The sequence below is a fragment of the Myxocyprinus asiaticus genome, chromosome 38 (genome assembly GCF_019703515.2).
Source record: "Myxocyprinus asiaticus isolate MX2 ecotype Aquarium Trade chromosome 38, UBuf_Myxa_2, whole genome shotgun sequence".
NCBI lineage: Eukaryota > Metazoa > Chordata > Actinopteri > Cypriniformes > Catostomidae > Myxocyprinus > Myxocyprinus asiaticus.
In genome coordinates this window covers 13,474,138-13,499,313 of record NC_059381.1, presented here as the reverse complement: position 1 = coordinate 13,499,313, position 25,176 = coordinate 13,474,138, and the positions used below count along the sequence as shown (strand labels likewise).

Here is a 25,176-nt window from a genome sequence, read left to right as displayed (position 1 = left end):
GACAGGGTTTGTGAGAATCGCCCTTTACATATTTACTCAAAACTTAAAACAATATGAAAAAAAAAAGAAAAGAAAAATGTGTTTTCTATCAATTGACAATGATTTTGGTAAATTTGGGGAACTAATACGTCTGTTCATCAGCCAAAAGGGTACGGTTATTGGGCAATCAGATAATCTCTGAATATCGGCCTAAAAATAGGCCTAATAAGTATATCAGTCACACTAACCCAAGGATAAATTATAAAAAGATTAAAAATTTAAGCTCTCACAGCAGCACATACATACACGCACACACGAGTGGAATGGTTCACACCATTATGCAATGGCAGAGTTCTTCCTATCTGTGTCTCTGCAGCCCCCATATCTCTACATGACCACTGAGGCGAGAGACAGCATCTCAGCACAACATGCTACCTCCTCCTGCCTCCCTCTTTTTCTCTCATACACAGTGCAGTAATTTTGGGCCACAGGATTTTTTTTTCCTCTGCACTGTCCTTTAAAAATATCAGGTTTCAAAGTACATCCGAAACAATAAGTCAAACTACAGTACATAAAAGACAAGCAGGATCATTTAAAATAGCATCTCTGTCTTGGCAAGATAAGTTACATATTGCCACACTAATGGTAACCTGGAAGGCTTTATTCATTAGTTGAATGGCCATACTATTGATTTTGTAACTGAATGTCTTGATTTACTGTTAAATCGAGGTGGGATATGTTAAAGTATCATGATATTTTTACTTGATATTGCATCAATAGTTGCACGCCAAATATAGATATTATTATTTATATTTTCCCACATTAATATTGTGGTCATGGGAAAATGGCTTTGCCAAATCTATCTAGAAACTGAACAACAGTCTCTTAGAAGGTGCAGTTATCATGTTTTACACAATCACCCTCCTTTACTAAAAATTATTACAATTTTATAGTAGTAACATTAACAGAGGTATTTTAAAAAAAATTTAGTATCATATAAAATAGGCTAAGCTTTTAGGTGAAATCAATAACACTTGTGTATTTAAACTGTGTTATAATAGCGTGCTGAGTGACTCCAGCCAGGTCTTTAGCAACCGGGCCAATTTGGTTGCTTAGGGAGGGTAGAGTCACATGGGGTAACCTCCTCGTGGTCGCTATAATGTGGTTTGTTCTCAGTGGGGCACGTGTTGAGTTGAGCGTGGTTGACGCGGTGGATGGCGTGAAGCCTCCACACGCACTTTGTCTCCATGGCAACGTGCTCAACAAGCCACGTGATAAGATCCCCCCCCCCCAAAATAAAAAAATTGTGTTATAATAAATAATGTTTTTAAAGTGTTTAGGCTACTATTTATTTTAATTTTTAGAATGACTAGCTACATTGACCTAACCACAGAAATAGGGAGATATTATGGTCTTGTATGCTTATGGCTTTGCATTGTACATAGATTTAACTAAATAAACTGGCCTTGTTTTGCAAACTGGCACTTTTATATTAATTTAACAATGCATTTGGTGATTTGGAAACAGTTCTCTTAAGTCTAATGAAGACCAATGAGAAACACAGTGATATCTCTCAATACATCACAGTTTTGAATCGCAATACACCAAAAATAAAGAACCACAATAATATCGTATCGTCACCTATATATCAATATTATATCGTATCGCCAGTTACCTTGTGAGTCCCACCCCTACTGTTAAAGGAGAACTAACATGCTTGAAAGCTGACATCATCATAAGCCAAAATGTTGTGTACCACTTTAAAGGATTTGCAGATAACTGATTGGACACAAACTGGTATTGGTCATTATAAGATGTATTTTGCTAATGTTGACTGTAAATTTAGTTTGCACACATTGTGTAGGACTGGGTAAAAATATAGATTTTTCGATGCACTCTCAATATCGATTCTTTAATCCCAAGATCGATCTTTCACTCTATGCGGAAACCCTCTACAATGAAAGTAATGCGACCTACAATGTGACCAAACTTTACACTATGTGACTGAAAATGATTAGCTACTAGCTAGTAAATTTTCAGATTTCACTCACCAGTGATTTAGTATATTATTGAAGAAATTCAGCACCGCGTAAACTTTTACTGCATGTTAGTAAAGGAAATATGTCTCTTTTAATATTGTCTCTTTTCTTTACAGTAAGTTGTTGATCAAAAACAATCAACATGATCAACTTTATATTCATGCAACTTTTCATCAAATCAACATTTGATTGGGGAAAAGCCCAGCCTCCATTCAGTAAGCACAATACAAAAATCTCCAAAACTACAGACATTTCTAATGAATGACTTGCTGAGGTAGGGATCGAACCCACAACTCTATGAACTACAGTCAAGAACCTTAGACACTGTGCCACTCAGCCGTCATAACTTAGCCATGGCAAAGAGATATGCTGATTTTAGAGTCAGCACACAAGTGTGGGTTATTTTTTTAACAATACGTGGCACTGTCTCCAAACATTTAAGATATCCTCAGGACATAATGTCGAAGATGCATTAGGGGTGGGCACGAGTACACGATCATTAAAACGATGATCGAAAATGAAAATGCTTGATGTGACTCTTCACTGAATTCGAAATTCAGTGACAACGACCTGACAACTATACACTACATATCAAAGAGGAGCCTTATTTTTAATTTTGAGATTGATTACATTATCATTTTCAGCGGTACCTTGATTGTAAACAGAGACGTCTCACAGCAACCAAACTGATAAACGAAGCTGCAATGCTAACATTTGTTCTACAGGTTTACAGTAATCAAAAGAAAGTTGAAAGTCGCACAACAGTCTCTAAAATTTACTCAGAATGGTGCCAAAAACAAAAACATCCAGTGAACAGCAGTTCTGCAGACGGAAACACCTTGTTGATGAGAGAGGTCAACAGAGAATGGCCAGACTGGTTCAAACTGACAAAGTCTAGGTAACTCAGATAACCACTCTGTACAATTGTTGTGAGACGAATAGCATCTCGGAATGCTATTCTGAGATGCGGGTTGGCACTGTTTTGGCGGTACGAGGGGGACCTACACAATTAGGCAGGTGGTTTTAATGTTGTGGCTGATTGATGTATATACAGTAGTTTGACAGAGAGATTATTGTGCTGATGGATGGCAGAAATTTGCAATTCATCCACGCTTCACAGTTTTATTTTGATGTGGCCAGGGAGCGCAGAATTGTCAGAACCTTAGTCTCTGGTATATTCTGGTTGTTTTGAGTCATGCGAGAGCTAACTGCATCTCTAACTAAGTTTACAATAATAAAAATTCCCTCGCAATTCAGACAATACAGTTTTACGTTAATGTTAACATTATAATATTTATATATTACAATATGATATTATTAAAATACATAGACTCAATTGTGATTCAGGCGATGTCTTTAAACGGTCAATGTCATAATAATTTTCAAATACATAGTTTTTAATGTGGATTGACGACAACAGCCATGCTTCGGACCATTTGCGAGTCACTCTTAGGGATTTAGAAGTCCTCAGGAGGACTTCTAGGCTGTCATGGATTTAGGAGCTACTTTTAGTGTTAAAATGCTTCATGAATTACTCTTAGATGAAAATATTACAAGTACTAAAATTAGGAGTGACACGCCCCTAATTTTTAAGAGTTGCTCCTAAATTTCCACATTAGGAGCTATTTTTAGCCTTAAGATTTTTTGTGAATATGGGCCCAGGGACAAGCCCTGAAACCATTCAGTAAGCAAAATATAAAAAGCTCCAGTATAACAGAAATCAATCCAAATGACTTACTTAGGTGGAGATTCAAACCCAGGACTTTTTGAACTACAGTCCAGTGCCTTAACACACTGAGCCACTCAGCAGACATGCTCAATGAGTGGCAAAGAGACATCCCATGGTTAGAGTCAGCACACAAGTGTGGATTATCTGTTGAACTATAGGTGGCGCTGTCTCAAAACTGCTCAGATATCCTCAGGACAGGATGGAGATGATGCATTCCAATTTTCTTTTAAATCTGACAATGCTTTTAAAGATGCCAATTTTGATTAAAATTAAATATGACGGAGAGACAGTTTGGCTGATATGGGAAAAAATTGTTGAAATCCTTTTGACCCATAGGTGGCACTGTTGAGAGACTCTGCATGTGCCCTCAGACCATGGTCCTCGTTAACCATACCAAGTTTTGTTTCGATAGGGAAAAGGGTTGCCGAGATACAGCCTCAAATCCATTTTCACAGCCACCTCGTTAACTATGTGTTTACATAACTTTTCAAGGAAGTCGAAAATCTAAATTCTTTATTATCATTTCTGTGCGGCTTGGTCTAGAGAATATTTCAAGACATTGTTTGGTCAAATCAGACAAAGTTTGAAGAACGTTAAACTTTTAAACTGTAAACATCATAATCCAAGATTGCGGCCACTGTCATGGGCGGAGTTTTAATATAAGAGGTCCATTTGAATCATCAAGAGACAAAAAAATTGAATGGTGTCTCTAGGACAAATGATTTAAAAGATACATGCAAAAGAAAAGTGAATTTTTGAACTGGTGGTGGTGTCGCTATGGAGTTCATCCTAGAGGTTCCAAATTTGCTATGGGGACTATTCATAACCATCCCTATCAGTTTGCCAAATTTCATTATTTTCCTACAAACGATTATATGGGCTGCCATAGACTCCCATTGGGGAGGAATAATAATACTACTAATGGATACAATAGGGCAGTGGATCTCAACCCTGTTCCTGGAGGCCCCGCAACACTGCACATTTTGTATATCTTCCTTTTCTGACACACTCAATTCAGGTCTTGGAGTCTCCACTAATTATCTGATGAGTTGAATCAGGTGTGTTTGATTCGGGAGATATCCAAAATGTGCAGTGGAGGGGTGCGCACTCCAGGAACAGGGTTAAGAACCACTGCAATAGGGGCTACAGCAGCTTCTGTGCTTGGCCCCTAATGCTAATCACACATAGCACAGATGCTGTCAAGAACCCATTCAAATACACTCTCTTAATATGCGCTCTTTAAGAGGCAGTACTGGTTTTTAGCACATGTTCTACAAATCAATGTAAATACTTGTAAATAGTACAAATGATGAATTTAAACAAGTAACAATACATACATGTTAATATATGCAACATATTTATTAATGGAATACATGGTATTGTAAAATGTGACCAATATAATGAAAAACTAATGATAAAATATAATTTGTAAAATAATCTTTTAGTTATGAACCTTGTTAGAAGGTTCCTTGTATAATTAACAACATTAGCTGAGATAGCATATGTTAGCAAAATGGACAATATAACTGAAATACCAATATGAATCGATATTGAATCGAGAGCTTGTGAACTGGAATCAACTCAGGAAATCTGTATCAATACCCAGCCCTAATTTTTGGTACTGTTGATGAAGATCAGCGATCAAGTTTGCTCTTCCTTCACTCCCTTGTTAAACTAGAATGTGCCAACTATTAAAAACAAGAGAGGTTGCTTTCAAAAGTTATTCATGTCGATTTTCAAGTTGGCACGAGGATAAAAGAACCCGGAGCAAAATAGACTGCACTCAGCTGGTGTCTATCTATCTTTGTCCACCCTCTGTGTTGTCTCACTCTTGCACAAAGAGAATCTTCAGGGCATTTGAATGGACACGGCGTGCCAACACCCTCCGGGTCTGTCTGCTTCACACCAAAGTGCAATTCACCTCATCGGCTCTAAGCTTTGGGATTTCAAGCCAAGTGTGCCAAATGATGCCCCGCAGTCATCCTAAGAGCTGATGTCATTTTGTGTGCTTCTTGGTGAGAAACAGGTTAAAAGATATTATATACCATATGAGTAAAACACTGCAGTTTGTCTCAACTCCAAGTTTAGAGTGAGCAAGGTTTATAAAGTTGATCTGTGAGTCATGAATGGTGAGTCATGTTCACCATTATTCGAGTGTGTCTGGATGAAACTTCTAGACACCTGTGGCTGGGTTTTATGCACAGACCATTGAAGATTGAATGCAAGACTTACCATTCTTCCTCATAAGCACTAAAGTCTATTAAACACTGTAGGAACATTCCAGAAAAACCTGGATGCACAACTACTTACATAATTTTCCCATTAAACTGGGTCTTTGTCCTACTTTGGAGATTCCCTCAGCAGCATAACAATCAATGAATGAACTGAAGATCTTCTCAAGCAGGCTAGTGACACAAGCAAAAGCTACTCAGCTCCTGTCCAGCACAGAAACCAAGTAAGCACCGCCACCAACAGACACACACACACACACACACACAACACACATTTCCTGACCTCACCATACTAAATTAGCTTAATTAATTACTCATCATCTATGGGCCTCGTTGGACCACACTTACTAAGCGTAGCCAGGGGCTACCATGGTTTCTGAATGATACCGGCAGAGCGTGAAACAAAACTGGATAATAGCTTGGGCCAGGAAGTATGGGAACTAACAGAGCAGGGATTGAATGCAAGACCAAAAAAATACAAAGAAAGAAAAACGTTCTAGTCTGGGATAATCAACAAAAGATTAGAAGACAAATACAGAGCCAATGGAAAAACAGTTTGTCAAAAGTTGCTCATTTTCACTGAAAGAGTGTGTGTCTGGCCAAAGCTATGAATTGCAATTATTCAGTCAGCCGTGCTACAAACTGCTACCCAGTATATCAGCTTGCTAAGGATGTCATCTGTCATTCATTGAATCCTTCCTATGGGTTCAATACAAATTAAGCTCAACTGACAGCATTTGTGGCATAATGTTGATTATGTGTGTATATATATATATATATATATTTCAACTCATCCCTCGTTGACTTAAAAAAAGCAAGTCATGGAACAGGAAGGCACTTACACTTGAAGTGAATGGGGCCAGTACATAAACAATACTTTTCCAAAAGTATAGCCACAAGACTTTACACAGATATGGTTTGTAATCGATTTGATCACACTAAAATCATGCTAACACATATAATGTTTAAGTCTTGTGGCTATTCTTTTGAAAAGGTGTGCATTTGATTGTTTTTCGACTGGCCCCATTCATTCCAAAATAAGTGCCTCACTGTAACCACGATTAAATGTATTATTCCATTAATATGCATACAGTAACAACCGATTTTGTCCAGATGACCGACCCTTTATCTTAAACCATTCATTATTGTCCTACATTTTAGTCAGAAACCTCTATACTTGTGACAAGAAAAAAAGCAAAACAAGCTTATGTAAGAAGACTATGCTGAAGTCACAAGAGTTCATAGTCATTACTCACCTAGATCTCCATGGTAACAGTTGTCATGGGAAGTCCTGCTGGAGGCAATAAAATCTCCATCGTGGGGCCAGATTTGTCCTGTTTTCCTAACGCCTACAATTGTGGCCTCGGACACCACCACATGTTGCTGCCTGTGCCGTTTTTGAGTCTGTGGTGTGGGGGGGCTGCTGCTGTCAAATGAGTGCTGAGAATTCTGAGAGTTTTGTGAGGGTGAGCGACTCTTCTCCCTTAGGGGCCGACGGTAGGCTGTTGTAGGGCTGGGCGACACGTGACTGGACTGTCCTGAGGAGAAGTCTTCCTCACTAGACGTCAGATTTTCATTAGAGCTGCAGTCTGGAGTGTAGCCCCCTCCACCACCCCCCACATCCTCAAAACTCCCAGGTGAGTAGGACCTCCTTGGCCAGGTGAGGAGATGGTCATCGCTTCCTCCGTGGTCTCTCATAGTGACCCTACCATCACCACCCTCTCCTGACATCATGCCTCCAACGTAAACATTAGTATATGGCTGGAAATCAGATGGCTGCCATGGTGGTGGTGGTGGTTTACCTCCGTTTGGTCTGTAGCGAGGGCTGGGCTCGCCATCCTCATACTCAGCATCATACCCGCAAGTGCTTTCGGTAGAGCGCCCCCTATAGACAGGCCTGGTGCGCAGATCACCTGCCACTGTAGCAAGGTTGCCAGGAAGTGAATGGAGAGACCTCTTCCGTTCCATCTGCATGGCTTGGTTTCCAAGAGAGCCGATTTTGTCCGAGACCTCACGGTCATTGACTTTCACTAGGCCCCTGTCGAGATGAAACTCCACGTTGGTGTACAAAGGTTTCTCTTGGCCACCCTTCCCATCACTGGCTGAGTGCGAGTTAGCACGTTTGATCCTCTCAAAGTTTGACCGTAAGGCAGCCACCCCAAGCCCCATGCCTGGCTTGTCTTTGGGGGATGGATCTGAAGGCAGTTCCTTGTCAGGGAGTGGATGGGGTCTGCGAGGGGAGACCCCGCCCCTCTGTGTGGATGGTGAGAGCCCATCCGTCTCACTGACTGGCCCTGCCTGGTGTGCCTCAAACCCTGATTGTAGTTCCAGTCCATCACCATGGGAGGCTGACTTCCTAGCAGGGGGAGGTCTTGGTTTTGCTCTAGTCTCCCCTACAGGTTGAAACCTGCTGCGTTCTGCCGGTCCCTGCTCTTGTGCATGGAGATGCTGATAATCAGCCCCTGCAGCTTGCAGGTCCCCTTCATTCATGTGAGGTGGCTTCCTGAAACCCCATCTCTGCCTGTCATAACTCTTTCTCTCCTTTGCCAGTAGCGTCTGAAGGTAGATCATCCGAAAACGCTCTTTGTTCACCTCCATTTCTAACCGTTTTATTGAAGCTTTACACTTTTCCAGTTCTTGCTCGATTCCCCCAACTGACCTCAGCTCCATCTTTGGCGGCTCTGACTCTGGAAACTGAGCTTTCCAGGCTTCAATGAAACCCACAGGCTCCACCATTGTTGGCATTAATTGTTTTTGTGTTTTTGCTCAGAATGACGTGGGAAAATATCAAGTTGGTCAGAAACACACTCAACTATCTCCAACTGAGTGTGAATTCAGCCAAAGCAAAGCAACTCTGAGGGAAGTATGAAAACTCGACAGTTCCCAGTCATAATAAGGGATATGGAAATGACACTTAATACAAACGTTAACAAAACACTTCGCTCATGATGTCCAAGGAATTGTCATTAGAAGTATCAGGCTTTCGTTTCCCAATTTGTCGTCGTCGCTAAGTTCATCAACGACTGGATGACCGTTATTGAGCGTTATGTCGCGCGCAAACAATAAAGACACGCGCACGCTCATCTCGCGTACCATTCCGACGAGACCACTCGCAGAATGTCACGCGCACAAATCCCGGTCCCCAGCACAATGACAGCATCTGTTCTCCAAATCGCACAGGGTGAAAAAATTCTCATTGACGAGAGAAAAACACACTTTTTAAATCAAATTGGTAGCCTTAAAAAATTGTAATGGTTCTGTCGTGTCTCTGACGATGTATTCTTGTTGTCCTGCGCTCATAATGTGAAATCGTTTTTATCACCATTATCCCCAGAGCCCTTTGTGCCAACGTCTGTGGAGAATACAAATAGTACAAACGTGAAAATGAGAGAAAAACACTTTCCTCGACTGGTTTTTTTAGTTCCTGTTGCTTTGAAGCATGGCGAAATTCTGAGAAGATTCTCACGATTATCCCATTTTGCTGCTGATAATTAGTGTGAGCAGATATCCAGTTTGCTGAACGTACGTAATGCCTCTGTGTGTGAACGGCACTGAGTGCTGCTGCAGGAAAGGGCGGGACTAAGGAACATGAGTGACAGGGCTCTCAGCAGGGGTTCCATTTAAAGCGACAGACTGCCCCACTAGTCCGTGCAGGCGTGTACTACAGAATGTGGTTGAAATGTCTAACTTATTATTATTATTATTATTATTATTATTATTATAAATGTGTTAGAAGGAATTAGATCTGTTTTTGTTAAAACTGCTTTGCATTTACATGCCCATGTAGCGTTTTTTATATTATTATTATTATTTTTTTTTTTTTTACTGTGCGAGAAGGTAAAAGACACATAAGCACAATATTATTGGACAATGAAAACGTTTCATAATTTTCAGTTATTGTTTACTTCTTTCTATATATACATATGTACATGTACCTTTCATGTTTTATAACACGTCACGTTTCTCCTTTTGTAAAATTATATAATAATTAATATAAATGATAAATCTGCATTTTTTTACGACATGCCACATTGATGCGTTTTTGATATTCACTGATTACATAATGGATGCAACTGTGTTTACATATGCTATTCGATGATGTCATTGTAATTGGACTGTATCATCACGTTATGTCTTGTATTTGTCGCCTTCAAGTGTTCAATCTTAGACATTACAGCACTGAGGGAAAGCTCTGCATTTTTATTATCAGGATATGAAATATAATGCTCAAATAATTTCATCCAGCACAGGCTCATTGTGTTTTCAGATGACAGCTTATTACATTCATTAATGCCTTGCTTCATTTATTTTTTAGCGGCATGAACTTGAATCACACAAAATATTGGAGAAAGATGCCAAAGCAGGCCAAGAGCAGGCCACATTCTATTTTTCTGCTTACCAATGCCAATTATTGAGGTAACTGAATATTATTTATACATAATATCATATATAATGTTTGGTTTTTTAGTTAGTAGTAGTATTAACCCTTAAATGCGTAACTTGGGTCTTTAGTGACCCGGGACCTCATTCCACCCCCTGTACCCCATCCATTTTTTGGAGTTGTGACCACACCTCAAATTCTCTCTTATAAAAAGTGTAACAAAAAATGCAAAAATGGCAAAAAATCAAAATAAATAAATAAAATTATAATGGTTTAAGTACCAAATGTGTATAGGGTTATTAGAGAGCCTAGGTATGTAAGAGTGACATTTTTTTTTTTTTTTTACACTTCCATAAATTATATTTTATGTTTATTTCATATCTGTATTACAAGTTTACTATCACAGAATATCTGTTTCTTTAGTACAAGAGAAATGAGTACTATATTCATACAAATAAATTCTATATCATGTTGATTTTCTGTGCAACAATGAATTATCAACAATGGATTATTCAATTTGCGTGTACATATCAAGGTGGCACATTGTTTCAGTGATTGACTTGATTTACATTTGACATTGCTATTAGATGAAGAAACAACATGGAAGTAAACTATAGCAAGTACAACATATGAACAGTATGATATGACTGTCATTTAGGTGTACTATTAAAATTATGTAAGTTGTGCATCTATTTAGACTCAATAAGTGCCTGAGAAAATACTTGTGTAACTTATGTTTATCTTATGTGTTATGTGTAGCTCAATGTTTTCGACAGCCAGTTGTGTCTCATGAATATTCAGTGTGAAAGTCATGAATCCAGTTCTACATTTGTCCTGATTTGTTGCATTTTCTCTCTGATAGATGAAAAATAAAACTATATAAAAATATATATTTTATTCTATTATTTTCTAATTGTCTATAAAATATTTTTAAAAATTTGACACTATCTGGACATTTTGTAGATCCATTTGTGATAGATGTAAGTGCCATAATGACCCAAATATGTAAGTGTTTGGTGAAATTCCCATGGATTTAAGGGTTAAATGGCAGAAGTTGTCACCCTACATCATAATGCACACAAAGAGAGAGACACAAAGCATAATTGTAGGCATTGGTAAAATTAAACTGGGGAGTTTATTTGTAAAACGATGTGTATAATCATATCATACCGTTTAGCAGCAATGTACGCAGCAAGTTTAGCTATATAAATATAGATCAAATTATTTGGCTAATTACAACTTTAGGCATGCATTTTTCTATATAATACATGAATATAAAATGATGAAATTTTACACTGAAAAAAATTGCAACAAACTTTCCTTGCGCATTAGGCAATGGTAGACATATATTCATGCAGGGTACAGGACCGATGATGCTGCTTGCTTCCAAACAATGGTTATTTTATTTATCTGTAATTTATTCATTATTATTGATCCTTCTGTAATCTGACTGATCTTCCACAACACCTCTCTTATATGTGTTCTGTCAGTATAATGATGGCCATTTTCTCTGAAACGCACATTCATCATACTCAGCAAAATAAAGATACTTAAAACAGACATGCACAACACAGAAGCCAGGGGTTTCAAGCAGAGGGCAGGTTTTTACCAAGCATTAGCTTCTAACAAAGACAAATGAAAAGAGAGGAATATTTGAATTTTAAAGGAAGAAATGAAAACTCTAAAGTGCACTATTAAGTAAATATTTAGCACAGTATAACACAGGTGTAGATAATCGGCAGTATGTTTAATTTTTGATATAAAAGGCAATGTCTACTGAGAAAAAGAGTTTGCAACATAGTGTATTTCTAATGGCACTAGTTTTATTTAGCTTCTTTTTAATGCCAACACCCAAAATCAGTTCCTGAGCAAGTCAGACCACAGTGTACGGACCACTCTAATAAAAGCTAATGAAGTATATTCATTTCATCAAGCTTAATCTGAGGCAAGATTGAAATGATATGGAGAAAAAAAATCAATCACATGAAAAAGCGGACTCAAAGTCATTTTACAAAGCATTTACTATACATTGTTTAAAACAGAATGTATTGCAGTGGAATATACTTTAACAGTGGAATGTACTCTCAAGCAAATTCGGTCATGTGTTAATTGCAGCTAGAAACTGCAGCAGTCTTAAGAAATGTAGCAGTTTTACATGTAGCAGGCAAGTCAAATCCAGCAAATCTTGAGGCTTCGGGACATCATTGTAAAATGTGATGGGCTGACGTGGAAAGGGCTCAGTGGAGAAATGTGTAGCAGTAAAAATGAGTGACATTTATTTAAATGGAAGCCCACTGAGGCATTGAAGGGAAAAGTGCATGGTTGTTAGATAAAACACTGATGATACCACAATTAGGGCATAGTCAGAGGCATGCATCCATTTCAACAAGCAGTAATTTGTGTGATGCCATGGACAACTAAATGACTGAAAGCTCTATATAATAATAATAATAATAATATTAAAAAAAAAAAGTACTTTGTACCATACTGTATATGTGCTGTGTACAAATATACAGGCCTCTCCATTGGCTGGTGAGGGCAGAATAGGAGACAGCTTCGCAAGGAAGCTCCTCCCAGCTGTCAATCTTGTGCTCAGGTATTTAATTATATCTCTGTACATTAATTTCATTATTCAAGTATATTTGCTCCTAAAACATGACGTGTTGCATCATAGAAACAGAACAGCTAGTAAAATGAAGACACGCATTTGAATTCAAATTGGTATATGAGTGTATTTTTGTAAAAGTAGAAAAAAAAAGGTAGCGTGAAACATTTGGTTTGCATTGTAAAATTCATGTTTTAAATGCAACACCTATACTTGTTAAATTTTCTAATCCTTTGTCTCTGAACTACCCACCCCCACCCCAAAAAAAATAGTAACATTTACATCTTTTTTCCAATCCAGCCCATCCCATCAAAAAGTAAAACCCAAAATTAAGTTAATGCAAGTTCATTCAATTATAAAATACAATGAAAAAGAAACTTAAAACAGATTAGTTTGGGCCAAATGAATTTGAATATTTTGTTATCAACAAGCCAAATAGAGGCCCACCTCATGTAGTAATGTATACAAGCTGTGTAGAGCTTAGTGGGGGGAAGCAACCAAAAAGAGAGTCTAGTCTGACAGTCCTGAGGTAGCTGTACTCTGCCTCGTGCAGAAAAACTGGCTTTACTAATCAAAAGTGTAAGGTAATAGTGGAAAAAATAAATGTATCATCAAATAATGGAAGTTATTACATAAAGAGAAAGACACACAAGTACAAATCATAAACGAAAACCCACACACAATGCATGCAACATACAGAACATGCAGCTTTCATCCCAGGATTTGACTCTGTTGACGCACTCAAACATTCAGTCCTACACGCTTTCCCATGCTGCTTTGAAACACTACGCTTGTCCAATGGCTCTGGGTGATGTGCACGCCGAAGACACAAAGGTAAACATTAGTAAACAGTTCTTCTATTCTTTTCTCTTTCTCTACTCAAATCTACCACCCCACTCTCCTCTTCATTACCCAAACGGGAAAAAAAGGGAACAAATGAACTGCATAAAATAGTGTTAAATGTCTCTACAAAAGCACTTCTTTTTTCATCTAGCCATTTAAACACATGATACAGGGGGAAAACAAATGGAAATAACCATTATTCTTACTGGTTTGAGATATCAGATATTAAGACAACGTATCCAAATTATAAAAAACAAAAAAACAAAAACAAAGGGCAAAACAAACCAGCAGGAAGTGCACAAATGTGCTAAGAACATTAATGGTCATTAATACTTAAAGACTTCCGGTCTGTGCCTTCTCAATCCCCACAGGACATTTAAAAAAAGAAAAAAAAAAAAGTTTCTATATTACTGTTATGTTTGTGTTAATCCTGTCCTTCTTGTACACATTCACTGTTGCAGAGGCACACTTTAAATGCACAGCCATACATACAGACACAAATGTACACACTATCTACACACATAGTGTGGTCTTTGTGCTCATCACAGTTAAGTCCAAAACATTTCGGCCAAGTTAGTGTCAGTGCTATAGATCCACAACACCAGGGGGAGTGAAATAGCCACAAAGGACCAGGAGATGCCCTCAATGCAGGTGCTGAGGGAGCAGGCCTTGCCTTTGGGCTTGTCCAGGTCTTTACTGGGCTCCAGGTAGGTTCTGGCAGCAAACTTGAGCACCTCATCCAGCAAGATGACTGGAAGCGAGATCTTCAGCACCATAAGCCACTGGGTCACATTCAGTGGGGTGATCTGGAAAATAATCTATAGAGAACAATCCTGGGTAATTTTGTGTGCCAACCAACACAAAACAAAGAAAAAGTACATAGTGCAATACTGCTTTTGATCTTACCGGTAGGGGCTCCACATAAAGGATAAGGAAGTGAAGGGACATAGAAAGGCAGATGGCTCCTAGTAGCCAAACATTCTCCCAGGGGGGCATAAGCAGCAAAGACTGGTTCTCGGACACACTACATTTGGACACAAGAAACAAAAAATGTGATCGGCTTCATATTTAATCCAACACTTTTCAGCAGCAAGTTGGTCCTATATTGCAGTGCACTTCTAAGACTGACCTGTTGAGGGCATTGCACATCTCAATGGTGACTAAAGTAGACAGAGCCATGGTCATGGGATATGGAGACTCAAACACCTCACACTTCAAGCCCTCAAAGTCAGGGTTGTCTGAGGCACACTGCAAGAAGTGGCTCTAAAGAGATAAAACAGAAGCGAAATGTTACTAGTGGGTATGTTTGTTTGTGTGTGTGAGAGAAAGGGAGAAAAAGTGTGTATTGTATTGGGAGGAAAGTTTCTAACCAGTTGGTAGAAGGTGACCCTGGGCCCATCCTCAGCAGCAACGAACCACCAGGCAGCAGCACCTACAGTAGCAGCACCAACATAACCTGAAGGGGAACATGGAGCGCATAATAAATTAAATCCCACTTTCTTTGGCCACAAACATAGGTGCCATTTACACCAGATTTTAAGATGTTTCAGTTGGATCAGATCACAAGTGGACAGGTGAGACACACCGTTTACATCTGGTTGTAATACGCTTCACATTTGAGCTCTTGTGATTGGATTTTGAGGGGAGCAGCTCTGGTTTCATGTAGGCATGTGCCGGTATCTAATTTTCATATTGTGAAAATTGCGGAAGCTTTTACCGTGGTATACAGTATTATCGCTATATTGTATTAAATTACAAAACGTTTTTGTTGTTTCTAGTGACGTTTAATTGCTTTCTTTTTTTTTTTTAAAGATCACAAACAAAATGAACCGTTAAAACAAATACAACAAATTAAAATGAAATAAATAAATATTAGAATAATTTATTCAACACTTATATTTGTCTTAATATTTCCACACTTCAAATTTGACTCTTTTTGAAGGTGGATAAAGGGTCGGAAGCTTTCCACCAACCATGCGTCTCGTCCACATTTTGTTTGTTTGATTACATTGTAAATCTCAATAAATATTATAAAATTTACCATACATAAATTCTTAATTGTTGAAAAAAATTGCTCTATACAAACAAAAAATTCTGAGATAACAGTATTCATCAATCAGTAGGTCAGTGTTTTACTGGATGAGAAAAAAAAAAAAAAGAATTCCCAATTTATATCAGGCATACTGAAAAAGTTCTGTGAAGTCCTTGTCCATGTATATGAACATGATTTTTCATTGTTTTTTCTGATCAGATGGTTATTTTCTTTTCAAAGTCACATGTTACTGTTCATCAAATGGATAAGCATGTGGACAAACTAAATGTAATCACATGCATTTGACTAATCCGAATGTGGTTAAAGTGAAAAAAATCTAAAAATCTTTTGGACCCTGCTTACACCCGTCTTTAGCATTGTCCCCAGGGTATGAAATTAACTTTTATGCCCACCGGTTACAGTGGCAGGTGAGTGCTCAATTATACCAGCCACTCTGACCCCATTTCCACCAGGTATTAAGATGCGTTTCAGATGATCCGATCACATGTGGTCACCTCTAAATACAGGTCTAAACAGGGTCTAAAACCTTTTGTGATCCGATCACAGAAACCACATAGGAATGTGGTCAAAAACGCATGCGTCCACATCGCATTTGAGGTGTAAACAGTAATCCGTCCTGTATGCGTCCCGGCAGCAGTGAAGCGCCGCCCCTCACCTGCCAATCAACTGTTGCGCTAAACCAAGAATTTAAACTTTGCCGTTTACGAGTGACTTTAAAAAGGAAATAACCGTCCGATCTGAAAATGAAAAAATGCGGATGCATACACAATCACGAGAGCTTCACGGATCTTCTTTAGTGTGTCTGATATCAACAAATATGACAAGCATGAACACCAAGCTTTTTTTAATACAGGACAGGTAATCCACTAAAATAAAGAATAATTCTGCTTGATATGTTGCGTTTGTGCTTGGATTAAATTTCAACCGCATCTGGAAGAAACGGCGCTTTGTCTTTTCTGACTTTGTTGTGCTTTAATATCATGCAGTAACACACTGACATAGTGATTGATATATGTCATCATGAAACAAAGACCCTCCCCTCCAAATCCGAACACAAGTGGTCACAGGAGACGCATTTAAAGGACCAGGTGTAAACCAGGTCTCACCTGACCACGTGGTCAGATCACCCGAAACATTAAAACAACCTGCCTAATACTGTGTAGGTCCTCGTGCTGCCAAAACGGCGCCAACCCGCATCTCAGTAGCATTCTGAGATTATATTCTTCTCACCACAATTGTACAGAGCGATTATCTGAGTTACCATAGACTTTGTCAGTTCAAACCAGTCTGGTCATTCTCTGTTGACCTCTCTCATCAACAAGGCATTTCCATCCGCAGAACTGCCGTTCACTGGATGTTTTTTTGTTTTTGGCACTATTCGGAGTAAATTCTAGAGACTGTTATGTGTGAAAATCCCAGGAGATCAGTAGTTACAGAAATACTCAAACCAGCCCGTCTGGCACCAACAATCATCTATGCGATTATCTAATCAGCCAATTGTGTGGCAGCAGTCCAGTGCATAAAATCATGCAGATACAGGTCAGGAGCTTCAGGTAATGTTCACATAAACCATCAGAATGGGGGAAAAATGTGATCTCAGTGATTTAGACCGTGGCATGATTTTGGTGCCAGATGGGCTGGTTTGAGTATTTCTGTAACTGCTGATCTCCTGGAATTTTCACACACAACAGTCTCTAGAATTTACTCCGAATGGTGCAAAAAAAAAAAAAAAAAAAACAACATCCAGTGAGGGGCAGTTCTGCAAACGGAAACGCCTTGTTGATGAGAGTGGTCAGAGAATGGCCAGACTGGTTCGAACTGACAAAGCCTACTGTAACTCAGATAACCGCTCTGTAGAATTGTGGTGAGAACAATATATTCTCAGAATGCTACTGAGATACTTGTTGGCCTTGTTTTGATGGCACGAGGGGGACCTACACAATATTAGGCAGGTGGTTTTAATGTTGTGGCTGATCGGTGTATATACAGTGCATTCAGAAAGTATTAAGACCCCTTCATTTTTTTCACATTTTGTTATGCTGAAGCCTTATGCTAAAATGCTTTTAGGGCTGCCCCCTGATAGTCGACCAAAGGGTAGCTGATGAGAAGAGTCTTGGTCGACCAAGTTTTGATTGGTCGCAGAAAAAAATTCCACATAAAAACGACGAACACCGGTATTAGCGCTGGTTGGACGCTAGGTGGTACTATGGGATAATTTTCATTAAACAGGGTTAGGGTTAAGCCTACACAATAAAGCAAGACTCCTTCATTTCAAACCTTGAACTTTATTTTTAAACTAAAAATTAAAATGAAACTGGAAAAAAATAAAATAAGTGCAATTAAAATGTGTGTTGTTCAAAGAACCTACTTCATCTGTGCATTCTCTACCGGTCGGGTGTTTCATTATCCGGGAAAATACATTGTGTGTGAATACATTTATTTATTTATTTAATATTATATATTATTATATATATATATATATATATATATATATATATATATATATATATATATATATATATATATATATATATACATCACACACACACACACACACACACACACACACACACACACACACACACACACACACAACTGTCAGGCAAGAATTCGTCTTAACATCATGGCGGAAACTTACTCAAATGAAGACAAAAACAATTATAAATGTAAAAATAATTATAATGATGATAATAATCACTGAAATATAAATCATGGTTCGAGATTAACGTGTTTTTGTATTATTTTATGTTTTAATCACAGATATATATAGGCTGCAGAGTTGTGGTCACAATGAACTGCTCTGTGGAAATAAAGTGAACTGAACTCAAAAATCTCCTGAGCTGAGATGTCTGAGGTCATTTGCAGCACTCAGACGATACTGTTCTTGCAAAAAAAAAAAAAAAAAAAAAAAAAAAACGTTTACACGCGCATATTCCATGAGACTGCACGCCTTCGAACAAACATACATGCGCATAGATTGCTTTTCTGTCATCTGTTCTTAAAAATATAATAGTGTTTCTTTAAGCAAATTATTCAATATTAATTTGATAATAGCCTAATAATAATAATAATAATAATTTAATACATTAATGGGAAAACGAGCCAAATATTGTCTTGACATCGTCAAAGGCATCAGCTATTGCCGATCACTCTGACCATCGTCGATCCCCGAGATCATCGTCTGTTGGCACAACCCTAATGTGCATTTCTCTCTATAAATTAACAAAATGTTCAGACAGTCTCCTTGCTGGTTTTTCCGACACATTCAGAATCATTACCGCTTTTGCTGGTGTCGCTGCAGCTCACTTCGTGTGTGCGCTTGAAAAATGTATATTTTAAAGGCTCATTATTACGGTATAGTATTTCTCTGTATTGTAGAATGGTGTTAGCAATGTTACTTATAACATTCTCAGCCCTGGAACTCAAACCATTTTCTGATGGCCCCCCCCCCCCCAAATATATTCAAGTAATTTAATTTATATCATAAACGTGCGACTAGTCGACTAATGGCTTAAATTAACTCCTACTAGTAGACTAGGAAAATCTTTGGTCAGGGGCAGCCTAAAATGCTTTAAATTCCACATCAATCTACACTCCATACCCCATAATGCAAAGCATAAACCAGATTTTTTTATAATTTCGCAAATGTATTAAAAAGAAAAAACTGAAGTATCACACTGACGTAAGTATACAGCTCCTAGTACTTAGTTGAAGCACCTTTGGCAGCGATTACAGCCTCAAGTCTTTTTTTTGGTATGATGCGACTAGCTTTGCACACCTGGATAGCCATTTTCAGGTCTCTCCAGAGATGCTTGATTGGGTTCAAGTCCGGGCTCTGGCTGGGCCACTCAAGGACATTCACAGAGTTGTCCTTAAGCCACTCTTGCATTGTCTTGGCTGTGTGCTTAGTGTCATTGTCCTGTTGGAAGGTGAACCTTCAGCCCAGTCTGAGTCCTGAGCGCTCTGGACGAGGTTTTCATTAAGGACATCTCTGTATTTTGCTGAGTTCAGCTTTCCTTCAACCCTGACCAGTCCCCGCTGCTGAAAAACACCCTCACAGCATGATGCTACCACCACCATGCTTCACCGTTGGGATGGTATTGCGCAGGTGATGAGCGGTGCCTGGTTTCCTCCAGACATGACGCTTGGAATTGAGGCCAAACAGTTCAAATCTTCATTTCATCAGACCAGAGAATCTTGTTTCTCACAGTCTGAGAGTTCTTTAGGTGCTTTTTATATGTGTCTTGCACTGAGAAGAGACTTCTGTCTGGCCACTCTGCCATAAAGCCCAGATCAGTGGAGTGTTACGGTGATGGTAGTCCTTCTGCAAGTTTCTCCTATCTCCACACATGATTTCTGGAGCTTAACCAGAGTGACCAACGGGTTCCTAGTCACCTCTCTTACCAAGGCCCTTCTCCCCCAATTGCTCAGTTTGGCCGGGCGGCCAGCTCTAGGAAGAGTCCTGGTTGTTCCAAACTTCTTCCTTTTAAGAATTATGGAGGCCACTGTGCTCTTGGGAACCTTCAATGCAGCCAAAATGTTTTTGTAGCCTTCCCCAGATCTGTCTTGACACAATCCTGTCAAACTCTGCAGGCAGTTCCTTTGACCTCATGGCTTGGTTTTTGCTCTGATATGCATTTTCAGCTGCGAGACCTTATGTAGACAGGTGTGTGTCTTTCCAAATCATGTCCAATCAATTGAATTTGCCAAAAGTGAACACCAATCAAAGTGTAGAAAAATCTCAAAGATGATCCAGAGAAATGGGATGCACCTGAGCTAAATTTAAGGTGTCATAGCCAAGGGTCTGAATACTTATGTCAATGTGATATTTAAGATTTTTCTTTTTAATAAATTTGCAAAGTTATCAAAAATCAGATTTTTGCTTTGCCATTATGGGGTATGGAGTGTAGATTGATGTGACATTTTATTTTTAAAGCATTTTAGCATAAGACTGCAACAGTGCACTGAATACTTTCTGAATGCACTGTATATTTATTATATATTATATTTCATCTGTTCTTCAGAATATAATCAAGTGTGTTTCTTCAAACATGCATCTTTGTGTCTAACGGCATCTTATAATTTGTCACTCCGAGATGTCTTGCGGGTGACCGCCACAGTGGCGTGTAGATGAGCAAAAGTAACTGCCACAGTGCCTGAAACACACATTTGGTGGGTGGCTGGTGCTAATTTCATACCCTGGGTGTCCCGTTTCAAATAGATCTCCCAAAATGCTTCTTAACACCTGGTGTATACAGGGCCATAATATCCATACACTCAGACAAGTCTTAAGGATTGCTCAACATCCTTAATTACAAAATATGTCTCTTTAATAAGGAAATAACCACATCAAGTGGTGCACTTACAGCCAATGGCCAGGTATCTGAAGAAGAGCCAGCCAGAGATGAGGGGCTTTCTGGCATTGCGAGGGAGTTTGGTCATAATATCTAAGTCAGGTGGGTTGAAGCCCAGTGCGGTGGCAGGCAGACCATCAGTCACCAGATTCACCCACAGCAGCTGAACTGGGATCAGAGCCTCTGGGAACCCCAAAGCCGCCGTTAAGAAAATGCTGCCAGAGAGAGAAACTGTGATTAGATTTAAAAAAAAAAAAAAAAAAAAAAAAAAAAACTGGAATAATGTCAAAAAGACCTTGGCAGGGTTTGCTCATGGTAAGGGATAAATTTCAAATGCTGTCATTTATATAGTATCTCTTCTAGGATAAAGACTAAACAAGTGCCAAAACAAGATTAAAATTTTTTTGACTTTCACCACTGTGACAGGATGAATCATAAACCTGATTAAAAACAATTTCATAGGGACTCTGTTTAAATCATTTTGCACCATGAATTCAAAATGTACTTTCTTAATACACATTCCTGGTCTTATTGGGCACAATTCATTAGAACCCCTTATTATAAAAAATTATGTTTGTTTTCATCAAAATGTTATCACGTTCTGCCTCTGAAATGACTTTCCTTTTTGGCTGATGTCACCAACCCCTTTTATTTAAACCCCTCCCTTCCAATTACTTGGCTCCACCTATGCACTTTCATTGATGGACAAATTACATCTACATTCTAAAAAAAAAAAAATATCCCGTTTCGATCTGAAATACACTAGATTATGGAAGTAAAACGCATTGCAAACACCATTTTATGTTGACTTTGAGACAAAGGTTTAATGTGAAGGTGCCAGTGAAAAGAGAGAATGAGAATACTTAATGTTAAAAGGGGTTAAGATCTTTACCAGACCACCTCGCCGACATTTGAGGAGATGAGGTAGCGAATGAATTGTTTCATGTTGTTGTAAATGGCACGACCCTCTTCCACAGCAGCCACAATGGTAGAAAAGTTATCATCAGCGAGCACCATCTCAGATGCAGTCTTGGCCACCGCCGTGCCTGAGCCCATTGCGATGCCGATTTCAGCCTTCTTCAGAGCAGGTGCATCGTTCACACCATCTCCAGTCTGCAGGAATAAAAACAGGATGGTATTCAGTAGGCAGAGAATGATTATAATGATATACATAAAGAGGAAATCATACATTTATCTGAACAGTCAGTCATTTTACACAAACTTAAATAGCAAGCAAGCCACTTAAGAGGACAGAGGTATTGAGAATCATTCAGTGAGGATTTGTTGTGATTTCAGTTTACCATGGCAGTGATCTCATCGTAGGACTGCAGGAACTCCACAATCTTGGATTTGTGGGAGGGCTCGACACGGGCGAAGCAACGAGCAGTGAGCACTGCCTCACGCTGGGCAGCAAGAGACAGATCGTCAAACTCTCGGCCAGTGTAGGCCATGCGCGAGACATCGTCATCCTCACCAAAGATGCCGATGCGTCTGCAAATGGCAACAGCTGTGCCCTTATTGTCACCAGTGATCATGATGACTCGGATGCCCGCCTGCCGGCAGAGTTTGATGGAAGCTGCCACCTCGGCTCTGGGGGGGTCCAGCATGCCCACACATCCCACAAAGGTCAGGTCCGTCTTAATAAGGAAGAACAGCAATTGTAATCAACTATTAAAAGGAAAATGATTATAGACAATTATATGGATAGTTCTGAATCTAAATTCTGATTGGATGAGCCACATTTGAAGCCTTTGTACAATAGCTGATATTAATTGTAAACAGTCTAGATAAGCTGTTTATTCTAATTGTTATTAAAAAAAAAAGGTAACTATTAATTGAACATTTATCATATTGCTTTAAATCAGATCTAAGAACACCCTTATCCATGGAAAAATCATTGTAATGCACAGCCTTGAATGGCTTTTTTTTATATATATATTACAGTTAATTTAAATTGAAAATATAGTATGAAAGTCTAATCCAATCTAAATAATATGACAGCTGTCCAAGATTTGTAAGCATCCCACAAATAATTCAATTAGCATCTTCCCATTTGTTTAACTAACTAAAAATATAGTTGTGTATTTTGACAATATTTGCTGCGATAACGCGCATTCTTCAAGTGCAACATCCTTCTCACCTCATACTCAATAAATCGTCTCGAGTCCTCCAGTACCATGCTCTCTTTACTCAACGGGTTGTCACGGGTGGCCAGAGCCAGACAGCGCAGAGTGTCACGTCCTGTGCCATACTCGCGGATCACAGACATGATCTTCTCTTTAATGCCTGCCGTCAAGGGAACCTTATTCCCACCCACACGGATGTGCGTGCATCTGTCAATAACTCCCTCTGGAGCACCCTGCACTCAAATAGCATGAGGTTAATGAATCTGCAGGCACGTTGTTGTACCACAACACAAAGTAGAGTAGTACTGTTTGGCACAGACAAATAAACACTGAAGTGTGATGTCACCTTAACGAACATCTTGCCAATGGAGGAGCGAGCTTTGTTGGGAGTGCAGTAAACCGACATGGATTTCCTGTCTCGTGAGAACTCTAGAGTGAACTCTTTCTTCATCAGCTGCTTGATGACCTGAAAGAGAGAAAGCAACATGTTACTCAAAGATAAGAGCTGCCATTACATCACAAACACAGAAAGGGATGATGTGTCATCAAAATTGTTCATAAATCCATTCTTGTTTAAGTTTTTGAACTGAATTAAGTGCAACAATTTACATTAAAATTGGTTTAATATACAGTTGAGGTCAGAAGTTTACATACATCTTGGCCAAATACATTTAAACTCAGTTTTTCACAGTTCCTGATATTTAATAATAGAAAACAGTCCCCGTCTTAGGTCAGTTAGGATCACTATTTTAAGAATGTGAAATGTCAGAATAATAGTAGAGAGAATGGTTTATTTCAGCTTTTATTTCTTTCATCACATTCCCAGTGGGTCAGGTGTTTACATACACTTTGTTAGTATTTGGTAGCATTGCCAACTTGGGCCAAACGTTTAGGGTAACCTTCCACTAGCTTCTCACAATAAGTTGCTGGAATTTTGGCCAATTCCTCCAGACAGAACTGGTGTAACTGGTGAGTCAGGTTTGTAGGCTTCCTTGCTCACACACGCTTTTTCAGTTCTGCCCACAAATCTTCCATCGTATTGAGGTCAGGGCTTTGTGATGGCCACTCCAATACCTTGACTTTGTTGTCCTTAAGCCATTTTGCCACAACTTTGGAGGTATGCATGGGGTCAGTGTCTATTTAGAAGACCCATTTGTGACCAAGCTTTAACTTCCTGTCTGATGTCTTGAGATGTTGCTTCAATATTTCCACAATTTTCCTTCCTCATGATGCCATCTATTTTGTGAAGTGCACCAGTCCCTCCTGCAGCAAAGCACACCCACATCATGATGCTGCCACCCCCATGCGTCACAGTTGGGATGGTGATCTTCGGCATACAAGCCTCACTTCTTTTTCTCCAAACATAACGATGGTCATTATGGCCAAACAGTAACATTTTTGTTTCATCAGACCAGAGGACATTTCTCCAAAAAGTAAGATCTTTGTCCCCATGTGCATTTGAAAACTGTAGTCTGGCTTTATGGTTTTGGATCAGTGGCTTCTTCCTTGCTGAGCAGCCTTTCAGGTTATGTCGATATAGGACTTGTTTTGCTGTGGAGATATATATATATATATATATATATATATTATATATATATACATACAGGTGCATCTCAATAAATTAGAATGTCGTGGAAAAGTTAATTTATTTCAGTAATTCAACTCAAATTGTGAAACTCGTGTATTAAATAAATTCAATGCACACAGACTGAAGTAGTTTAAGTCTTTGGTTCTTTTAATTGTGATGATTTTGGCTCACATTTAACAAAAACCCACCAATTTACTATCTCAAAAAATTAGAATATGGTGACATGCCAATCAGATAATCAACTCAAA

General features: G+C 38.9%; 2 protein-coding genes across 3 annotated transcripts in view; both read right to left on the bottom strand.

Moving 5' to 3' along the window:
- LOC127428935 (breakpoint cluster region protein-like) overlaps window positions 1-9,519 on the bottom strand; it is a 94,056-nt gene extending 84,537 nt beyond the window's left edge. For both annotated transcript variants that reach the window (XM_051677621.1, XM_051677622.1), the window contains exon 1: window positions 7,235-9,519. In XM_051677621.1, coding sequence (XP_051533581.1) covers window positions 7,235-8,723 — 1,489 coding nt within the window. In that variant the 5' untranslated portion in view covers window positions 8,724-9,519. The remainder of the gene's footprint in view (window positions 1-7,234) is intronic.
- A 1,955-nt stretch (window positions 9,520-11,474) lies between these two features.
- The window catches only part of LOC127428937 (sarcoplasmic/endoplasmic reticulum calcium ATPase 2-like), a 55,261-nt gene continuing 41,559 nt past the window's right edge, over window positions 11,475-25,176 (bottom strand). The window contains exons 12-20 of the mRNA XM_051677627.1: window positions 23,687-23,806; window positions 23,355-23,573; window positions 22,516-22,851; window positions 22,107-22,327; window positions 21,227-21,429; window positions 15,178-15,263; window positions 14,937-15,070; window positions 14,714-14,831; window positions 11,475-14,625 (exon numbers count right to left, since the gene is read on the bottom strand). Of these exons, the coding sequence (XP_051533587.1) occupies window positions 14,356-14,625; window positions 14,714-14,831; window positions 14,937-15,070; window positions 15,178-15,263; window positions 21,227-21,429; window positions 22,107-22,327; window positions 22,516-22,851; window positions 23,355-23,573; window positions 23,687-23,806 (1,707 nt within the window). The 3' untranslated portion in view covers window positions 11,475-14,355. The remainder of the gene's footprint in view (window positions 14,626-14,713; window positions 14,832-14,936; window positions 15,071-15,177; window positions 15,264-21,226; window positions 21,430-22,106; window positions 22,328-22,515; window positions 22,852-23,354; window positions 23,574-23,686; window positions 23,807-25,176) is intronic.